This window comes from Perca fluviatilis, chromosome 3 (genome assembly GCF_010015445.1).
Source record: "Perca fluviatilis chromosome 3, GENO_Pfluv_1.0, whole genome shotgun sequence".
Lineage (NCBI taxonomy): Eukaryota > Metazoa > Chordata > Actinopteri > Perciformes > Percidae > Perca > Perca fluviatilis.
In genome coordinates, this window is record NC_053114.1 from 16,486,077 (window position 1) to 16,507,917 (window position 21,841).

Sequence of the window (21,841 nt, forward strand, 5' to 3'; positions counted from 1 at the left end):
TTAAACCTGCATTCTATCTGAATTCCAGAAGAGGGCGACACGTGCGGTTGCAAAAGGAGGTTGGTTTCAGTAGAAGTCTATGAGAAAGTGACCCACTTCTCACTTGATTTATTACCTCAGTAAACATTTTCATAATGAGTTTATGGTCTCAATCGCTAGTTTTAAGTCTTCTGCAATACATAATGATGTTCATTTTTTGAATTATCTCTTGTCTATGTCTCGTTGATTTTAAAATCGGCGATAAAGCAGGGGGTGTTTTAGGGCATGGCTATGAGGTTATTGCCAGTGAAAGTGTGTAACGTAGAGTGTAAGGGCTCCTCCCTCACTCCTCCCTCTCGTCTAAAATCATCACATCCGCAACCAGGATGGTAGGGGTGGTACGGTTCACAAAATCCATGGTTCGATTCGTATCACGTTTTAGGGTCACGGTTTTCTGTTCTGTACGGTTCTTGTTATTTTTTCTTTTAGTCTTTAAGACTCCAGAAATATACTTCAGCATATGATATATAGACCCACGTGACGCGTTCGTCCAATCAGCTGCCATGTGTTGCATTCATCATGCTCATCCCCCCTCGTCATTTCCAGTAAGTGTTTAAACATAGGTGTCGAAAGTGAGCACTACGTCAGTAAGTGGTTAGTGCACATTAACTGTGTATAGACGAACCATGCGACGCACACACGCTCCGAACCGAGACAAGCGAACCGAGCGGTTCGGGTGTTTTTTCATGAACCGTACCACCCATACAGGATGGCTGCGCCCGTAACGGCAAACTCGACAACTCATAGCAGATCTCCACAAACCAATCGGTGATGCCACACATGCTCTGTCCACTAATTTACAGTCTATGGTTTGATCAGAGAAACAACGTGGATGCAAAAATGAGTCTGCTTCAAACCCTTAATACATCAGGAACACACAGACTTAGACAATTAAATTGTGGTTTTTGGTCTTCAACCCAGAAATAAATGATGGCCTTTCGCTTAATTAGTGTGGTTGTATTGTCTCTCAGAGCTTCAAATACTTGTCCCTAACACCAGCTGTTTCCCCACAGATGTGCCTGCGCATATGAGCCATTAACTGCGACATGATGAAGCATTACAGAGGAACTGCTACATAACTCATAAGGCAAAAGCAGATGGACTGTTTTGATCACAATGACAAAACAGACATTTTTAATCTGTTTTTATGAAACTGACTCATGGTTATTGGAGAACTCTGCCGAACTGCTGTGCATTCATTTCTGAATCTAGAGCAAGCCCAGCACCTTTCAACTATTTGAAATGCTTGTTTTAGTCATCAACTCACAGAATCTAAATTTTTAAGAAAATACTGTCCTGCTATTATAAAATGAGAATGAATAACTGACAAAATGCACATCATAAATAAAATACATTAATCGAGGAGTACACCGCCTGGAGCAACGTTTTGATTGTTTAATATCTTTGTGATATCCTGGAGTCTTCCCTCAAGTTTTTCAATTATCCATTATCCAATATCTCTGTCATGCAGAAATTGCATTTAAATTGCTTTATGTCATAATGAATCAAGGCAGATGCGCTGATTGAACAACACTGTGTCACTTGTTCCATGTGGAAGAATTATGCCCCTGGTTTCAGGCGGCTGCTGGAGGCCCTAATCAGACCTTGCATGCGTTCCAAGTTTGATTACCAGCTAAATCAAAACACAATCAGGAGGAAAGTTGGAATGCAATCAATCCCTTGCAGATTATAGGATTCAACCCATTTGTCAGATATAAACCATTCAACAGACCAGAAAACAGAAGGAGTCAGACAGCACACTGACATTTACTAAATTATAACAAATCCCGATTCCTGAAACCACCCAGAAGTAGTTCTTATACTGTCAGAAATAAGCAGGCAATGCATTTTCTTTGGACATTTTTGAGCTTTCGTGCAAATGACCCAACTTTCTGGCCCTCAAGTGTGCAGGCAGACATGATTTTGGCAGTGCACTGGAAGGGATGCAGACTTCTACAGAAGGTTCAAGAGCATTCCACTGCTTTTCTGATAAGCCGTGGCCTGTTAGTGCTAAGTCTGGGAGTGAAAACTTCAGGCTGGCCAACAAGCTGTGTAAGCAATGAGGGGAGCTGCACTAATTGAAGAAAGAGCGTTGGACTTAGCGCTGGGCTAGGAGCTAGCCTGTCTGTCCTTGTTGCTTTTGAGATAGGAACAGAAGGAAGACCACACAACCACATCCACACACTTCATCTCAACATCATCTCAACAGAGGACAGAAGCAACTTGCTCAGATGACCTCAGTGGAACGTGTTTCTTAAATGTTGTGTGTTTGTAGTGATGGAGGATAGAAAGGATGGATGTAAATGGGACTGCAACTAACTTTTTTAAGTTATCTTCTTCTCTTAAAAAAAGATGGTGGTAATAGGGTATAAAAAGGCATGATTTACAATGTCATTGACTCATAAATAGTGGGTGATTATTTAAAAATATATATTTTTGTCTAGGTTTTCTTTTTACAGTAACATTTGTCTAACGTCTGAATGATCACTGGAATAGACCTGCCTCAGCACATGTATGGCACAGCAAAGCTATAAAATATAAAGAAACACGTCTGAAATTTGTCAGACACTTCAACTTGGCCCCAAATGGAAACCAAATGAACATAAAAGCCACTTCATATTCCTTGGTGGGGACAGAGGTGACCAAAGGAATATTTTAATGTACAGTGTCTGCCAAACTGGCTCATTCAATCAGTTCAGTGAATGATCCCCTGAAAATTATAAGTTATGAATGTGTTTTCCCCTTGCTTACTGACTTTTACGAGAGACAAATATATAGGCTCTGGCTATTGTAAAGAGAAAATGAGTCAATTTGAGTAGGGTAGCAGTTTTTTGCTTTTCTGTTTCTTCTAATGTCATATAATGGAAGAACATTAGTATTAGACCTTGACGAAGCATGTGGGCTCAAATTTTTCTCTTTTTACTACTGTACATATATTTGACAAGAAGTTGTGTGCTGTTTCCAGTATTTTTTCTTTATTTTAGGCTTATTTGATGGCAAAGGTCTGCTTAAGTGCTACCACATGTTAAGCCTTTGTACTGCTGTCATTGACTTAATGTGAGTATGTTGTTTTCCAGACTCTGTGTGTGGTGAAATGTGTATGAGAGAGAGAGAGAGAGAGAGAGAGAGGGGAAAAGAAACAGATACAAAGTGACAAAGAGATAGAGAAATAAAGAAAGAATGCATATGTGTGTCTGGTTACTCAGTTTGGGTCTTTTTCCAAAAGCAGGGACAACACTAAACCCTTAAATCACAGATGTATCTCCCTCCTTAAAAACATCTTAATTGCATTATCTATTACCTTTATAAATCTTCAAATCAACATCAGGTTTACCAAGGTCATTTTAAAAAGCAAAGAAGAGAGGTTATGCAATGTTTTCAAAAATTATAACAGCATTAGGTTCAGAAGCATCTGTCCACAACATTGACATGAATCACAGTCTAATGGTTTGGGAGGGATGGGGGCTTTTTTCCATCAGACGACTCCGTAAATCTGCCCCAATGACCGGCAGGTGAAAAAATAGAGCAAATGAGAGGCTCCAGGAAGGGAAACGTAGCTGGAGAGGAGACTGGGATGAATTAAAAACCGGTGGAAAATGACTTAAAGAGAAGGCGATCCGTTGAGTGAATAAACTATGGAACTGTCCACGCATTGTTGAGCTATGCATCACCTACACAAAGAGGCACACACTGATGAGGACTCTGCGGTGTGCGCTTCTACCAAATATACAAGACTGATTGATTAGAACCTCAATCACTGCCACTTGCTGTTCTTTTTCTGTCGACCTCTATCAGCTGCTTTTCTTCCCTATATCCATTTTTTAAATGGTCCTACTCGCCCTCCTCCCCTCTTTTCCTCCTGCTTCTTCTTCACTTTGCTCCAGATAGAGGAAGTGTGGTTTGTGTGCAGAATGTGGCTGGCTGGAACACAGTGCTGTGCACTAGGGAAGCCGAAATTTGAGTCCCTGTGCATTAAATGTTCCACTAGAGCAACAATTTCTGTGAGGGGAAATCATGCGGTGGGCCACTGTTAAAGGGTGGGGGTGGGGGGTGGGGGGAGATCATGACTCAAAATAAGAACTTGGCCATTCTGGTGGTTGTATTGGTTTTAGTGCACGCCATATACTGTAGATCTGTATTAAATCCGACCACATACCTTTGTCACATATGATGGTCCTCTTTCTCCTCCACCATTCTTATCTCTCTCTCTCCCTCTGCTGTCAGCTTGCCACCAATGCAGAAAAATAAAAAAGAAACAGAAATTAGTTACAGAGCAAAGGAGTAATGTACGTGCAGCTTGTGTGTGTGTGTGTGTTTTTAAGGACACAAAATATTTTGTCAGGTTTAATTATAAATCGTTGCCAGGCTCAATGTTTTAATATGCCATGGGGCCTTGTTGTGGAAGTTGTGTGCTGTGGATTTGTTGAAATGCTTGTTGCAATTACTAGTTTATCGCCAGATTGACAGATTTGTAGTCCGAGTTGACCTTTTATTTGTCACTAAATGATGGTACAGTTAAGTTTCGGAGATGCTGCAAGGAATGTTTGAACCCTGTATGTCAGCGTCACCTCAAGCATGAAATTGGTTTTACATTGCAGTTTTTAAGTTGCCTATGCAAGCAACATTTAGTCTGCAAGATTAGTCATCCCATTGACTGTTACTAAAATGTGGTTTCTAAATGGTGAGTCAGCTAAGGGGCCAAAGCATAGGGGATCCCTATGGGAGCTTTCTGATTTTTCTAATGGTTTGCACATCTTTTCAATGAGGGTTTCTATGAGAGGTAGTCAGCTTGAGTGTGTGGCACAGTGGTTGGTTACATCAGATTCATCTGTTTTGTCTTTTGTAACAGTCATCTGCTAGAGATTGATTAAATACTGATTGACAGAATAACGCTGCCCAATACTTAGAACAGACGATTAAGCCGAGGGATTAATAAAACAACCAATATATTTGAGAATGTGAGGCCTGCTGGCAGAGGTTCAGGTTTCTAGAAAATGAACTGCACATCTTATTGCTGCCAAATATTTCCTGAAGTGCTGCAATGACAAGGTTGATCAGCTATGGAGAGCTCACATGCTGCATCACTGTAGGTGACAAATTAAAAGAATTATTTCTTAAGTATTTAAAGAGCATGATAGATCAGTTTAACAAATTTGCAAAGATGCATAACCAATGGTACAGTATAGATTAATTAGTGCAATTTCTTTGTGCGTTTTTTCTACTTGTGTACAGCTACACATTGAGAGGGAGTGGATATAAAGTGGCTTCCATCTGCTGTAAAGAACATCAAATATGAAAATGCAGTGTGTGATGAAGTGAAGCAAATGTCTTCATATTACACAACATTCATCTTTAGCACTTATCAAAGTCCTTGTTGATAATGTCTACAAACCAATAAACCTGCATGTAAACAAAGTGTGCAATGTTTTGACATACATTATACACAGACAATTACAGGCATTCAGGTGTAGCCTTTTAACCCTTGTTTGTTTGGGAAGGTTTGACTAACCAGCCTGAGAGGTGAGTGATAAACTACTGTAGATATAATCTTCATAAATCTGTAAATATGGATTGGCCAGATGACAAGCCAATAGTTCACTTAATTTACCTGATGCCTTGAGGTTTGGTGGGCCTGTTCATCTTCGAAAGCCAATTCAGAAAAAAAGGTTCTGGTGAGTTTGGTAGACTAACTTTTGAACATTTACTTTAAAAAGCTAGATGCAGTAGCCTACAATTGGCCTATATTTAATTCTTCATGATTTATTGAGGAATCAATTTGCTTGACCAAAAAATAACTGTGTTTTTCTGTAACCTAATTTATGAAGTTCTTTGTAAAATATTTGGATTTTATAATGATTGAGACATCTGAATAGGCAGTCTCTGGTAGTTTATATAGCGCTAGTACCAGTACCAGGCCTAAAAGCTTACAAGGTCAGTTTAGCTAACCAGCTTAACTTGTTAGCTAGCTAGCTTAATAAGTTAAAAGCCAGGTAATGAAATGTTAGAGGAAAAAGGAAAAACATTATGATACTTCTCTACTTGGCCCTGCTTCTCTAGTAATTAATGTTTTTACGTTTCAGACGTTTGCTTTGATGACGTTAACGAAGTCACAGAGTTAAGCAAAGATAGCCTAAACAAGACTCGGGAAAACCCAAGCAGGTCTTTTGACAACATTTACCTCCATTTTAAAGATATTTCCAGATTGTTTGAAGACTCTTTATCCAGCTGGAAACACAACAAAATATAATTGCCCAATGTAATTATTTCCAGGTTTAAACCCGTTTCCCAAGTCATTATAATGATATGCGGTGATGACTTTATGGATATACCGCAGATATATCACCTGGGAATATCGCCATCTTTGTTTGAAATCTTTGGTCGCAACCTAGGAAAGCCCAAAAGCCCAAAGCCGAGCTCCGATAGTAACGTTGGCCAAGGCAGAGCTGTAACAATCCCTCCAGGATTTAAACATGTTAGGCTACTATCAGATATAATGGCTGCAGCACCTCATAACACCAGGTTTATAAAAAAAACAACCATCAATTTAAAAAATATTGTAATGGCCGACAGGATGCCATTGTGTTGACTGTTCTGCACGGCAGTGCAAAGCATCATGGGACTAGGTTATTAGTGTTGTTTAATTGTTTAGTTTAAGTGGGTAAATGATGTTCTGTTAGTGCTTTTGTTATGCATTTACATTACCTAGGTTTTAGTCCTGATAATGTGCTCATGTTTATCTACATTACCTTTGTTACATTTGTTACCATGACTGAAACACTGGGTTAGGTTGATGACGTCTGTGTATCGCGTGTATGTAGCGGTTAAATAAACTTCGACAGAGTTCTATATCTCTGGCTCTTCAACTTCTTCCACGTAGCTCGCTACAGTATATTTCCCCGTTCTTACTGGGATACATGCTCTAACTGTAGTACACCGGTATTTGTGGAAAGGAGAGAGGATTTTTCTTAGTTTTATCTGTTCATTATCGTAATTTAGTCCATTAACTCCTTGTGATTCGGACTGTCGCGCACAATAACATTGGTGTTTTAAAGGAAGTGTTTCAGGTGTCCCACTGAATCCAAGTAACAAACAGTAGGATGTGTGATTTTACAGACACAGCACAGTCAAGGATATGCCTTTCTGAAAAATAAATATACTTAGAAATTGATTGTGTGTGTGTGTGTGTGTGTGTGTTCCATAGAGAGGTTCTTAATGTAGAAAATCCACATTTAGAGACGTTTGAAGCCCTTTACAAGTATTGTTAAAAATACGTCTTAAAAAGTCTTCAGAAAATAATAATTTTTAAATACACTGACAACATCCGCTATGCCAAACTACTTGAAGGTAATAATACGACTTCACCACACGATGGCAGCAAACTGTTAAATATAGTGGCTTCCCCCAGGTTACAAGGCTGTAAGAGTCACAATATAACAAGGAAATAGAATTCCTAATACAAAACAGACTTGCCATAATTCACTGAAACAGAAAGGAATCATGGATTTAAAGCATACATTACACTACTAAATAAATTAGGGGAAATAACTTGATCCTTTCTGGCTAACAATACTGCATGTTGGTATAATATTAAAACGCCACTGATGATGATGCACCTTACTGTTGATGGCCCATTGGCGTTAATGATATTGCACTTTGCTATTCTTGTATGTATGATGTGTAGATATTTGGGATTGTGTATTGGGGGTGTGTGGGGAGGAGGGAAGGGTTGGTGGTCTTGTGTTGTCTGTTGTTTATGGTCTGTTGTCTGTCTTTTTGATGAGCTGTATGGTGTAAGATGAATTTCCAAAAGGATCAATAAATGTCTATCTATACAGCCAAGCCAGAAAGTGATCACTCTTGTTTATTGTTCCATTTATCAAAATGATTATTGTTGACATGCATGCTGACTTTCTCTATGGATATTCAACCTCTTTTCTTTGAAGGAGCATGTAGATGACTGGTGGAACATAGACAGGATGGCTCTTCCTGGTTTGCAGGTCCCTGTATTTGCCACTTCCACCCAGTGGATGATGTCGGTTCCTCCCACATCTTTTTCATGATGTAGATTGGAAAGATTACATACTTCCAACACCCTGAAGAATTAAACTTCAAAGATTCAGTGCAATGGCACAACATACTTATGTTCTCTTCATTTAAATGGCCTGAAATGCCAAACTACTTAAGGCTGGAAGGGTATATGGAATAAGTGAGTCTGGGATTGTCCATGCACCTATTGCAACACAAAAAAAATGTTCATCCTTCATAATAAATGTATGTTTCTTATAATGACGCACGACCTGCCACATTACTTTATAAGCTTTTGCAAGTATAATACAAGCCCAATGTGTACAACTATGTCTTATCATAGCCCAACTTTAGTGACAGTATTGTAATCTAGATATTTTCTCATATAGATTTTAAAGAGCCTCTATCCCCACCCAAAACACGCACACAGACACAGGAAATGCTATTGTTTTAGACAGGAAATGCTGAGAGTGGGACCTCAGATTACACTCAGAAAGACTGAGATTGTGGAGCGAAGTGACCACTGAATGACAATATGGGTGAGTGTGATAAAACCACAGTAGAAAACCATAATGATCAACCTGCAATGGATAATTTCTATCATGTCATTCAGTATGGATCCCTTCCGTCTTAGTGAACTTTACTCCAGCATGTGCATACATTTACAGTACACACACACACACACACACACACACACACACACAAGTTTGCATATGTAGATGCACAAAACCAAGCCAGTATTATGTGCGTTGCAACCACTAGAGAAAAGTCTCACACAGCGATGGGAAGTTAAGCCATGGTAACTGAGTTGGAATCTTTGCTTGTCTCTAGCGTCCCTCTATTTACACAATTAGTATGACAGAGATGTGTTACTTTCTGAGTGCGGGTGGGTGCCTTTGTGCTTCCATACTTGTGTCCTTTCCCCTGGCAGGATTAATAAAGTATATCTTCCCATAAAAGAAAACATAAGAAAGTAGGCTACTCCAAAATGAAGATAACATACTGATTCGGATTTCTTTGAGAAATTCATTTGGATTTAAGACTTAGAGTAACATTCAAATTTAAGATTAAAAGGTAAAGAGTCAGGACATAAGAATATTTTGTGATAGTGATATATATCACAAAAAGGCAAATGCATGCAAAATCAAATCAAACTGATGTCCAGTGCAATTAATTGTGTTACACTGAGACAAAACACGTGTAAAACAAAAGCTTTAAAAAACGCTTAAATACGCTTTAATTCCAATTTCATTGATTTGAACAGCAGAATGTGGTAAAATAATATCACAATTTGATGGAGATAAAACCATAGTCAAAGAGTGTCTTCATAAATACAGCTTTACAACTTTTACCATGTGTGTTCTTTTGTGTGTCCATGTGTTTGTGCCTAGGTCTCTATAATGTTTTCACATGTAGAAATAACTATAGATTCAGTGTAGTTTGGACTTAACTTGGTGCAAAAATCTAAAATGTCCTTTTCCCTTCCATCAATGCCTTTTGTCACTTACACGCACAGACACGCACACACATATTTATACACACCGATGACGTGCAGCTAGCTCCATGCCTAAGTAGCAGACTGCGACACAGCGTCCAACTCCCTCCCTCCCTCCCTTTCTCTCTCTGTTTCTGCAGTCCTCTTCTCTCCTGTCCCAGGAAGCACTGCTTCCGCCTCCTCCTGCAGCCCTGCCTGACTGCTCATCAATAAGCTGTATTAGCCCATCACTAATCATATTGCGAGAGACAGAGAGTGAGAGAGTACGGTAGCCAGACTTTGTGTGGAGTGCATCATCAGTGTATGTGTGTGTGTTTGTTTGCGTGTGTGCAGTTGGGGAGGGAGGAGGGGGTGTATCCTAGTGGGGCGCTTTTCCCTGTTGTAGTAACCAACCGCACGCCGGCTGCCAGCCATTACTTCACTGCAGCAGCAATCTGCCCTTTCGTATTTAGTGAGCCAGACACACTAACCTGTCTGTCCCCTCCTCTTTTCTCTCTCCCTCTCTCTGCATATTCAGCAGAGCTGCCCTCCTCTCCTCCTCATCACTCTGCCACTCCTGCGGCGTTGCTCTCTGCTTGAAGGGGACACTGGCCTGCTCCTCACCCACTGATTCTGCATGACTGTCACAAAGGTAAGACCGCGCTGGATGGGCAGCAACTTTAAGGATGTGACCAGTGATTTAAGATTGGGGTTAGATTGGACTGTGAAGGTTATTTAAGGTTTTAATCTCATATGTGTGTGTGTGTGTGCATGTTTTTGTCTGTGGAGGAGGTGAGTTTTTGAGTTGGGTAGTGCAAGGTTGTCAGGATGCTGCTGCCCTCAGGATGTGTGCTAATGTGTGTTCCCATTAGAAATGCAGTCTGGTTACGATAAAACCAAAATCAACAACATTACATTCTCTAATCTGCAGCGGACAGTATTGCAGGCTGAAGCAAGTTATTCTTTTTATATGTGTAGGAGCTATATAAACTTTATTTGGATGAGAATTGTTATCAGATAAGAAATTCAATATCAGACCCAACATTTGAAGACTAAACTGTTTATTTACGTATTTTGTGTAAGACTACCTTTTCAAACTCAGTTATCATACTGTATGTGCAAGATTGTAAGACGTAGTGTTGGGTGATCATTTTGCGACAGGTTTGGTTGTTTAAGGTGTTTTGTTCATTTTTTATTAATAACAATATGAGAGCTGGGAAGCAGGTTTGGGGTTTTGTTCACTATCAGCTGCAGATAGTAAAGCATATCTCCTAAAGCATGATGGTGGCTTTGACAAATAGTGATTTATAATACTAATTAACATTAAAAGATTACCATTATGATATGCAAATTCTGGCTTACAGTGGATTTCTAAGTACTTCACATGGAAACATAACTTTAACGATTTTGACAGTGGCAGTGTGCTTCAGTCATATCGTGGATTATTCTTGATCTAGTGTGACTTGGATTGTATTTCCATTTGTACATCACTTTGGACAACAGCGTCAAATGAATAAATGTTAATGTAAAAACCTGTTAAAACAGTCACATTATGGGGTCTCAGCCACCATTAAGGGATGAAGCCCAGGTTCCCACAAGGCAAAGCCACAAAAAGATTCTTCTGGGAGTAGATACAAGTCCATGCAGTGTCCTCTCAAGTGACAGCAACAAATATGTGTGTGTGTTTTAGCTGTCTCAGGCTGATCTTAAAGTAGGTGTGTCATCCCGCTTGCTTGACTGTTTATGTGCGTCCAAGTGTGTATTGGAGGTTGCAGTCTGTGCTTAACCCTGCAGCAGCCGTTTAAATCCTCTTAATCAATTAAGAGAGGGAAAGAGAGCGAGAAAGACAGACAAAGAGAGAGAGAGAGAGAGAGAGAGAGAGAGAGAGAGAGAGAAACAGGAAGAGGACACACAGAGAGGAAATTAGCACACCTGCTCCGATGTAGAGAATTAACCTGGACTGAAATAGATGAACTACTGTAGACACAGGACAATGGCCTATTTACTCACACTTACGACCACACACCTGCAAGTTACACACAAAAGTTGTGTTAATATAGAATGGTGTAGTTTGTGTTTCCTGGCTGCTCATCTCTAATACAAATTCACAGACAGTCACTCTCAAAGTGCAATTTTCCTGCCCGTGTGTGAAAGAGATTGTGTGGGAGGCGTGTGTGTGTGTGAGCTGCGTATGTGGACGTTCTCCACTACGAGAACTGAAGGAGGGAAAGGTCAGGTGCTTGTGTGTTGGCACTGAGCCAAAGCCTAAACCTGACTGTAGTCAAGGCCAAAGGCATTGAAGAGAATTTTAATGAATACACCCGTCATTTTGCAGTTTGTGTTTTGATTTCCTTTCTGCAATTATGGAAATGAGATGAGGAAGAGGAAGGAATGAAAAAAGGAAAGTCAAAAATGTTCTTTGACATCTCTGTAAAAAAGTATGAAAGCACATTGCCCAGTGGTATCTAAAGTGGTATCTGGGTGTGTGGGAGAAGCAGAGAGAGAGAGAGAGAGAGAGAGAGAGAGAGAGAGAGAGAGAGTCTAGGGAGCTGTTTTCATGGATATGCCTGCCAACAGCAGAGAAGTCACCTTGGGACGGATACAGAACAAGAGCTTCTATGCTGACGGGGCTAAACAGACTTCTACCCCCTTAGCCCACAGATACAGACTGACAATATTCTGGAGAGACAGTCCCTGCAATGCCTACTTAGTATCAGATCAAGATTGCCATGGTCTCGCATGACGTATTAGCATTAGCTGGGGGCAAAGACTGGGGGCAAAGACATTAACGCATGTAGAATAATTGGGATAGTAATGTCATCGCTCTAAATTAGCCATAATGTAGGCTTAAATGTAGTGTTCATGTTGTGATTGCTTATGAGGACCAGTACCTAAACAAAACAGAATTACACACATTAGTGCATTTTTAGGAGGAGTATTGCCACTTGGATTGTCTCCTCAGTCTCATTAGCACGTCTGCATACCTGATTTATCAAAAATTCAATTAACATCTCAGTAGTTGTCAAATAAGTGAAGTGTGTGTGCTCTTTTTTAGTTAGTTATAAGCTGCTTTTTTTGCTGTGAAACATTTTGCATCAACAACACATTAAGTGGGACAAAAGGAGAATTAAAATGTTGATGCATTACCAGATTTAAAATATTCAACATTTACATTTTATGGAAAAATAGCAGATGTCAGGCTCAGAACCTATGCAACCAACCTATACACCCCACTCCATAGATTTTCTTTCAAAAACTGGGATTTTTTTTCTCGAGTCTAAGCATGTATATGATGGTATGACACATGATATATGTTATGCACATGTAGTCCATATAAAAATGTCATAACAAAATACTTTTAGTATACAGTCATATTAGGACATTAAGTGAAAAACAATGAACATCTTATTTATGTTTATAACTTAAACATATTCTAATAACCAAGAAAAGTTCACATCACTGGTGGTCCTGGAGATGTTTGTTTAGTGTGTTGTGTTTCTGACTTTACAACTACACTTACAACCAGTGTAACTGTTCTGTTCTGATGTATTTACATTTTTTTAAAGATACTGTAGCTAGTCAATGTATATTGGGTATGGTAATTACATCCAGAGCTGTTTTTTCAAAGTTATACTGATGTACAAACATTGTACAGTGTATGTATTTGTTACTTACTGAATGAAACAGAGAGAGACACATTACCATTCACTCCTCTGACAAAATGCTGACAGTGAAAATAGGTCATTGCATGTTTAAATCCATGGCCTTTGCTTTCAAACATGGCCTTACTGCACTGAGTCCTCTGGGAGATGGCACCATAAGCTCTTTAGCTTTTTAACATAGCCACTTTAGTCTACTGGCAATCATTTCTTTGGACCTGGAGGGTTATCCCATATATTGCTACCAAATATCATAATACCTCATATTGAACATCATAATATGATTTGTAAAATGCCAGAGGGTAATGCATTCCTTTAACTATGTAGTTTTACTGTAAGTTTATGAGCAGAAGCAACTCTCTGTGTGTAACTATGCCAAATGCTGGACTTCTAACACAGCTGAAGAGTTCCTAAGAAGATGGATGATGCACTGCTCACTATAGTTTCCCAGGATCAAAATACAAAGTACTGCATAGATTATGCTTAGTACTGAATACAGCATGCTGCTCTCAATAGTGTAGCAGAAAACTGCCAACACAGCTAGCACATCAGGGCACAGCATGGGATTATTATTATATCTGGAAACTGTTCATATTTGCTTTGTGATTGCGTGTATGTCTGTGTGTGCATGAGTGTGTGGATGTGGGTGGGAAGGCACAAATGTGAGTTGGCAGACACATCATGTGTAGGTGGGTGGATAACTTCCATTACTACTACCAAATCGGCACAGAGTATTAGAGATCTTGTGATATCAGCAAAAGGGCAAACCTGTCTATCTGCTGTCTTTTGACATGAAACTGTGTGATAGTGTGTGTCTACATCCTCAAGGCTGTTTGACCTCATCTCAAAGTAGTTCAATGAAAGCCTGCAGCTCACAGCTTCTCCCTTACATAAGATAAACGTAGTTTACAGTAAAACTACTCTGCCTTCCGTTTGTTCAATAAAAGACCACTTGTGTCCTCCAACAACACAGAGGGGGCAACAGAAGCTAGTTTTAGCATTGATCGTTGCCCTAAGTTACCTTCCTGTCAGTTTTAGTTTGGTCTCAGTCCACAGGGCTCAAGGGAGCAGCATAATGGCCACAGCGGGATTTGCCTATGCAAGAAACTGACCTCTCCAAAAGGCTGGGGTCACTCAACCCTCCATCTGCCAAGTGACCTCCAGCCAGAGACGTTGGGATATAAAAGCACAGAAGGACTGAACTCTGTTTCATATTCAAAGCAATTTCTGAGCATCTAGCAAACTATCCACTAGCACAGATCATTTGGACTGTTCATTTGAATACCCCTTTCGACTAGAAAGCTTTGATTTGCATGGCAACCCCTAAAATGCTCAAGTTGTTTTTGGTTGGAAACCGCAGAAAGAGCAGTGTGCCAAGGCTGTGGAGGGGGGTGGGGAGTAGGACAGAGGGACGCTGAGGGAGGAGAGGAGTGGCTGAGATGAGGAGGGGGAGGAGTGGCCTTTGGAGTCCCCCTTTTTGTTCCTTTTGACACCAGCAAAAATGCTCCCCAGCTAACAGTAAAGGGAGTCCGTGTGGTGATAAATGATTGTCCGTTCCCAGAGGACGGACCCATAAACACACATACTTATGTGTGTATTACTATACTTTGGAGTACTATACTACGCTTGATTCATTTACTGGCGCATAACTCTAACCTTAACCAACTGCACCCTTAACCTTGCCCTAATCCTATTAGAACTTCTCCCCTCAAACTAAAAGCCTTGCCCTCAAATAAGATATTGCAAATGCCTTTACACATTTAGTACACATCCCTGAATGAATGCATAAAAAGTTCTACTAGGTGTTGTCTCTTAATTTGAACCCTGATTTAGACCTGCTGATGTCAAAACCGGTCGTTTTTTTTTTTTAGTTTATTTGGTGTCTTTTTATCAAACCTCCACATACTCCTGCTCCTCACACGTGAGTGCCTGAAGTTAGCTCTATTGCAAATTTGAAGACTTGATGAGTGCTAAATCCTACACACTTTGTCAAAATGTCTTCATTCTGTTCAAACTTAAAACTTAGCCCTTATAAAGATAAAAGCACACATGTACGTGCTTGTTTCTCTTGATCAAAAGCTTTATATTTAACCCTGCTGACGTGAATTCTGTATAATTCAAAGTAGCATTCCAGCTGTGTTAAGTGTGTTTGCAATTACATATCTGCAAACACCCCAATTATGAAGGAGGCCCACTCTGCTCCGATGTCAGGCACACACATGTGGTTGGAAAGACGTCTGAAAGCCATTTTCAGAGTGTTTATGGTACAGCTTCTGCTGTTAACTGTGAGGCTGTTCAGACTCTCGTAGCATAAAATTATTTAAGATATGTTTCAAGATATGAAAGCTCTGACACATCTCAGTGACTATATGCTTTTATAGTTATTTTATTCAATCAAAACAGAAATTTGCTGTAGAGAGGCTGTGCACATGTACACACACACACACACACACACAAATCCAAGCACATCCACGCTCAAACTGTCTTCAATTCTTTACTCAGGGCACCGCGCCCACCATAACTCTTAATTGAGTCTGATTTAGATCACTGGCCATTTGTTAAGCTTAATGTTTACCCGCACACTCTCACACACACAGACACACAGACACATTAAACTGAGAGCTAAATCGCCAACCTAGCAACCTAAAACCTGCTATTCTTGTAGTAGGAAAAATATACAACAGTTTAGCAGATTAAGAATCCTAAATCCAGAATTAAGCTTTTTTGTTTCCTATAGCAAGTTGTATGTGTGTATGAAGAGACGGGGCAGACACAGTGTGAGAAAAAGGAGGAAAAAAGGGAAATAGTTGTGAGAAAGCTACAGAAAAGCATTCACCACAGGAAGACATTCAGATCTTATGAGCTCATTGCCTGTCAGAAAGCTTCCTTACCCTGCTTAGAGAGAGAGTGTGTGTGTGTGTGTGTGTGTGTGTGTGTGTGTGTGTGTGTGTGTGTGTGTGTGTGTGTGTGTGTGTGTGTCTGTGTGTGTGTGTGTCTGTGAGAGACTGTCTGTAACAATTGTACTTTTCAAATCTGTGTGAAAAGCCTGTAGTGTACTTCCAAAAGAGTTGGGAAACTTCTTTCCACTGCATAAATCATTCCTCCACTGCAAATGCATTCACACAATCCAGAGTCTAGGTGACTTTCTCACCAAATTATGACTTGAATTGAGAAACAAGTGCACAGGGGAAAGCTTTGTTGTGGCTTTTGTTGGATAAAAGTGTTCATTTTTTTATTCTCCTTTGGAAGGACGCTGAAATAAAAGAGGAGGGAATAATGTGAATTATCCAGGAGAGAGTGACCATTACCAGCATCCCCTTTCCCCTCCAGCTGAGATTAGATGTGTGTGTGTGTGTGTGTGTGTGTGTGTGTGTGTGTGTGTGTGTGTGTGTGTGTGTGTGTGTGTGTGTGTGTGTGTGTGTGAGCGAGAGAGAGAGAGAGAGAGTGTGCGCACATGTGCGCGTGCAGTCTGAACAATCAGGACATAGGATGTGCTTCCTGTTTGTGGGCCTGGGGAAAAGGCAATACGTGCATTAAGACAGATGGGTGTACATACTTACAGATGTGCAAGTGTGTATGATTGTTTTTAAGGAATGGGTGTGTGGTAAAAATAATTTTGTACACTAAAATGCCCATAGTTTGGTATTCAAACTTAAGTGCGAGTAAGATGTAAGAAGTAATAGCTTCCAAAGACTTCCAAATTAAATTAATTCCAAAGAATTAAGTAATTACCTACAGTTTTTTATTTGCATTCAAGAAAATGTATTTACCTCACCCCATTTGCAAGAAACTGGCAGTAAGACTTAAGGGTGCCCTGCCACACAAAGCCATTTTTACTTTTTTTTTTAAATATGTTAGGTCCGTATGTGTTTCTGTTATGTCGTGAATGTGAAAATGAACTGCTACCTCCTCTGTCAGCTCTAGCCACTGAAAAGAAATAAGCTGAGAAATCTGGCCAATTACAAAAGCTGGTCAGTCTGACGTGGTGATGCCTGAGCTCATTACTATTCATGAGCTTGACCAGTTGCACTGGGTACAGGATGCTGATAGCCAGGCTCTCCTTGGCTAGCTGTTAGCCAATCAGAGTCAAGCAGCTTAGCTCGTTGAATATTAATGAGAACTGGCACAAATCGAGCTGAGTCTTCCTGCAGGCTTTCTATACCACGCTAGAATGGCTTGAAACAAGGTAACCAAGGCAAAACCCTGATACAACCAAGATACAAACCCTGTGTCCATCCTCTCCTTTAACTCTGAGCAATGCTCCTTTCTCTAATTCATCCTTTCTTTCTTTTTGGCTGATATGTAACGCATCAGTAGAGTCAACTAATGCTTTACATATCAGTGTGAAATCTCCAATTTGTTCCTGACTCTTCTCTCCTCCTGTGAATGTCCTCTTGGCCTTATTTATGTCGAGCTATATGTCTGTCTTTGTCTTTATCTGTATTTTTTTTCTTTCTCTAAGTCTCTCCCTTGTTAAGAAGATCTTACAGTAAAACACCTGTGACTATTACAACATAATTGTAGTAACACAAGCGGCTCTCTAGTCAGATGGCACATTGAAACAGATTGAATGGCTTGCAGTATCTGTAAGGATGCTATTTATATCAGAAAACACAGTGTTATACGGAAAGTTGTTTCTATTATTTTGCCCACCCCATTTATATCAGTTAGGTTAGGCTAAATACCAGAAACAACACTAAATAAAGTGGTACTGTAGGTAATCTGGCAAACATGTCAGTTTCTTTACAACCTGTTTGAGGGTCTGACTGCTCATATTTCTTTTCTTAGCAGACTGGTGTGGGGATGTAGCCCTGTTCCCAGGTCTCAGAAATTTCTTGAGTACAAATTAATTATAACTAATAGGAATAATGCCCATTAGACCCACGTTGTATTAAAATGGAATCACCCCCAGAAACCAATCCGTCCCTTTAATAGTCCCAACGCAAGGGACATGACTCAATATACAGAGCTCTTCAATGTTCAGTTTAGTAAATAGAGGCACTGAGAAAAGAATGCAGTGCAGTCTTTATTTCTTTGCACTACAGTTGCACTAGTGAAGCTGCCGTGGTCAATACATGTCAACTATGCAGTGCCACTGCAGTGAGAATTAGGGTGGTCCATTTTCTCACTGAAACAGTAGCTGCCTGGTTGGGAGGCTTGATGATGTGTCATGGAATCTACTTATGTAAATTTATCCCACATCACATTCCCAGGCATGAGGCTGACAATAGCAGCTGTGTTTTCATTTCTTGCATGCTTGTGCAATGTCAACTCACATTTGAGGTATGTTCTATCATATGTGCCGACGCCTAATGTTTTGTGATTTGTTTATTTCTCACACCTGGTATGGTGGTCAGAAGGGCTGGGACGATATGCTTCTTTCCCCGATTCCCTTCTTTTACGATACATGGGTGCCGATTCGATTTGTATTGCGATTTTCATTTATTGCAATTCCAGAAGTATTGCGATTCGCTAGTATTGAGTATTGCGATATATCATGAGACATTTCTAAAAATCAAATTTTTTTTCTAAAAAGAGTGCACATGACATGTCAGTCTGACATTTATTTAATTTGTAAAGAAGTACATAACATGTATTTTCTGCATTTTATTGCTTTCGCTCTGTTGTGGTAGAAACGGATAGCGGTAGCAAACAGAAAATATTTAGGTGAATCAATGTTAAAACTAAATAAATAAAAAATATTGATTGTAGGGAAAAGAATCAATTTTAAAAATTGTAGCAGTTTTTTTTCCCCCACCCCTAGTAGTACTAAGTACTGTGATGTCTTGCTGGTAGAGCACAGGTTCAAACATGAGACATACTGCAACTGATCATACAGACAATGAAATATCTTTGTGTGCTTTATACACTGTAGCTAGAACTGTATTCTAGTGAACATCGAGTGAAGATAAGAGAGAAATGAGTGGGGAGTGGGGCAACGATTGAGAGCACATCAACGATGGATGATACTACCACCCACACTTTTTCTCTCTCTCTCTCACACACACACACACACGCACACGCACACACAGACATCCGCATTGGAGTTCAGCAGGGTCAAATTCAGCTCTGTATTTCGCCTATGGGCACTGATAGCAGTGTAAATATAGTAGTCTCTCTGCAGCACAAAATAGTACATTTATTTCATTTACTTTCCTCCTGTGCTTTTTTTCTAACTATGTCTCTCCTATTCACTTTGCTTTATATTTAACATATGTTTACTCTGTTCTGTAATGCTGCTAAAAATTTGATAGACAAAAAGCACAACAACGTATTTTAAAGGTAGTTAGTCATCGTGGTTCACTGTTCTGAACTAACCGATGAGCCCATGAGGAGATCACATGTGCCACGAACACATAAGCCTCTTATAGAGGCTACAGTATATGGTGAGAGTGTCAGCGTGTGTCTGAGCCACAGGTAAAGCCTGGTGTTTCAGAAGTTTGTTTGGCCAAAGCAATCAGGCTTGTATGGGTTCAACTGATGATTGGAGAGATTAGACAGGTAAGGGGGGGAAAGCTGCAGAAACCTGGGTTGAGTTCAGAGGTCTTTCAGACTTGGGTCTCACCATTTCTCTGTTGTCAAACACTTGCTAACTTAAGTCAACACTAAAGTCAACACTTAAGTTAGCAGCTAGCTAGCCATAAAGGATTAAGCTGCACTAGTGACTCCTTGTGGTTGGTCAGGGTGTCTTGCAGACTGAATTGGATCTGAGGCAGATAGCATAAACAGAAAAGCTCTGGTGAGCTGGCAGGTGAAAAGAAGCACCATGGGAGTCATTCGGCTGGCTTTCTACACCCTCGTCAGATCAACAGTGGAGTTAGTAGCTGTTGCAAAATGGAAGAAACGGTGAAGGAAAAGTACTTTATATTTGTCTTGCAAACCTTGAGTAGGCAGCGACATGACACTGCATCACTGGGTTTGATTTATGCTAGAATTCATTTCACAGAACTTTTATCTGATTCTTCCTACAGAGTTTTTGCCAGAGAAACGTCAGTATAAATGTCAATCGGTCCATATTTTTGGAGAATCTGTTCTTAATTCTAGCTGTGTAGATTTCCATTGCTGTCACTATTGCAACACAGTGGCAGAGGCGAGAAACAAAGAGCCTTACAAAAACATTCATATCAAACATGAACTGTATTCTTTGCTACTTGGGGAATTATTAACATTTGTGATTAGTATTCATAGCACTTTTACTACATTGTTTATGACATTAATAAAACCTATTGAAAAAATTGCCCATTCATGTAGAATTCTATAAAAGATTAATTAACATGCTAAAGGTAACCTTTCAGGGACATTGTCCTGCACATTCCTTTCTGTAGTTTGATTAGAAAGCTACTTCAGCCTTCTGTCTTATTTATGTTATCGTTATGAAAAAATAAAACTTTAATGGACACTTTTATAATCCTGTGTTGGCATTGTGATAGGATGATATTTACACTTTGGATTAGAGGACAATAAAGCCCGTTGCTGAGGGCAATCCTGACACTATATTATTGTATGTAGACCTACTGTATGCATTTTCTCTGTGTGTTGTTGTTTACTGGACAGATTCACCAGCTGAGAGCCAGCTGTGTCTGCATTCTAGCCCCTTGCTTCTTCACCGTGGGTGCCGACTGCTGCTGAGAGGGTTTGCTGGGTTTATGCTGATGTGCCAGGTTCATTGATTTATGTAGATGGTTTGTGGAAAGAAATAAAGTAGAAAGGAGAGTAACAGGGGTAAACATTGCAGAATGAAAAGAAGGGCGAAACAAAGATGCAAAGACCTGATCATGATTTGGCTTACATTGAATCGCTGAATTGCTAATAAAAACTGTTTTAGCTACAGAGTGAGGCATTGCACTTATATTCCATCTTTGTTGGGAGTTGCACATGTGCAGTAGCTAGGTAAGCACTATAAGCCAGTCAGAAGCAGAGTATGAGGGCGTGCCACGCTAACGGCTAGGCGAGCATTATAACGTGTTACAAAGTGACGCACGTTCGTCACAGAAGTAAAGGCTAGACTGCAACAGAGCTGTTTGGAGCAGTTTGTGAACAGTGTTTTCTGTTGGAGATGGTAAGTCCCTTTGGGGTGCACTTTGGGCTTTTTCACTTTGTAAACCTATAATGTGCACAAAAAAGATTTATAACAAAATAAAGGAAAGGGGAAAAGCTAAAAAGCATAATATGAGCACTTTAAACCATATTTAACCAGGTAAGACAGTTGAGATCAATGATCTCTTTTACAACGGTGACCTGACCAAGACAGCAACATAAAGTTACAGACAACAGCAATAATCACAAGAAAACATAGAACAAATACATTAACTGTAACAATAACGGGACAACAGAAAGATTTTGATGCTCAATTTTCTTAAATTCACACATAAAATAAATAAATAGGAAATGTAAAAACTAAAACTTAAACTAAAGCATAACTAAAGCTCCCTGTCATGTAAAAGGGTTGTTAGTCCTGCCGATCCCACTGTGAGTTGACACCTTGTCCTGATCTCTTTGCAGCTTTCAGCTCGTTGTTTTGATTTGACGTGTGGCTGGTGAAGAAAAGCCAAAGATTTAGGACACCAAAGAAACAAAAATATTGTTTTCTCATGAGTTGTCTGACCATATCCGGAAAGAAACATGATTTGACTGATGATGAGAA

General features: G+C 39.9%; 2 protein-coding genes across 4 annotated transcripts in view; one reads left to right on the plus strand and one right to left on the minus strand.

The window, feature by feature from the left end:
- itga11a (integrin, alpha 11a) overlaps positions 1-6,567 on the minus strand; it is a 72,781-nt gene extending 66,214 nt beyond the window's left edge. The window contains exons 1-3 of one of the 2 annotated variants that reach the window (XM_039794152.1): positions 6,383-6,567; positions 6,218-6,264; positions 4,196-4,263 (exon numbers count right to left, since the gene is read on the minus strand). The gene's annotated coding sequence lies outside the window, so the exon portion shown is untranslated. The other variant, XM_039794151.1, reaches the window with a different exon arrangement.
- A 3,191-nt stretch (positions 6,568-9,758) lies between these two features.
- coro2ba (coronin, actin binding protein, 2Ba) overlaps positions 9,759-21,841 on the plus strand; it is a 48,957-nt gene continuing 36,874 nt past the window's right edge. Inside the window, exons 1-2 of one of the 2 annotated variants that reach the window (XM_039794154.1) lie at positions 9,759-9,775; positions 10,080-10,190. In XM_039794154.1, the coding sequence (XP_039650088.1) occupies positions 10,176-10,190 (15 nt within the window). In that variant the 5' untranslated portion in view covers positions 9,759-9,775; positions 10,080-10,175. Of the gene's footprint in view, positions 9,776-9,838; positions 9,861-10,079; positions 10,191-21,841 lie in introns of those variants that run through there. The other variant, XM_039794153.1, reaches the window with a different exon arrangement.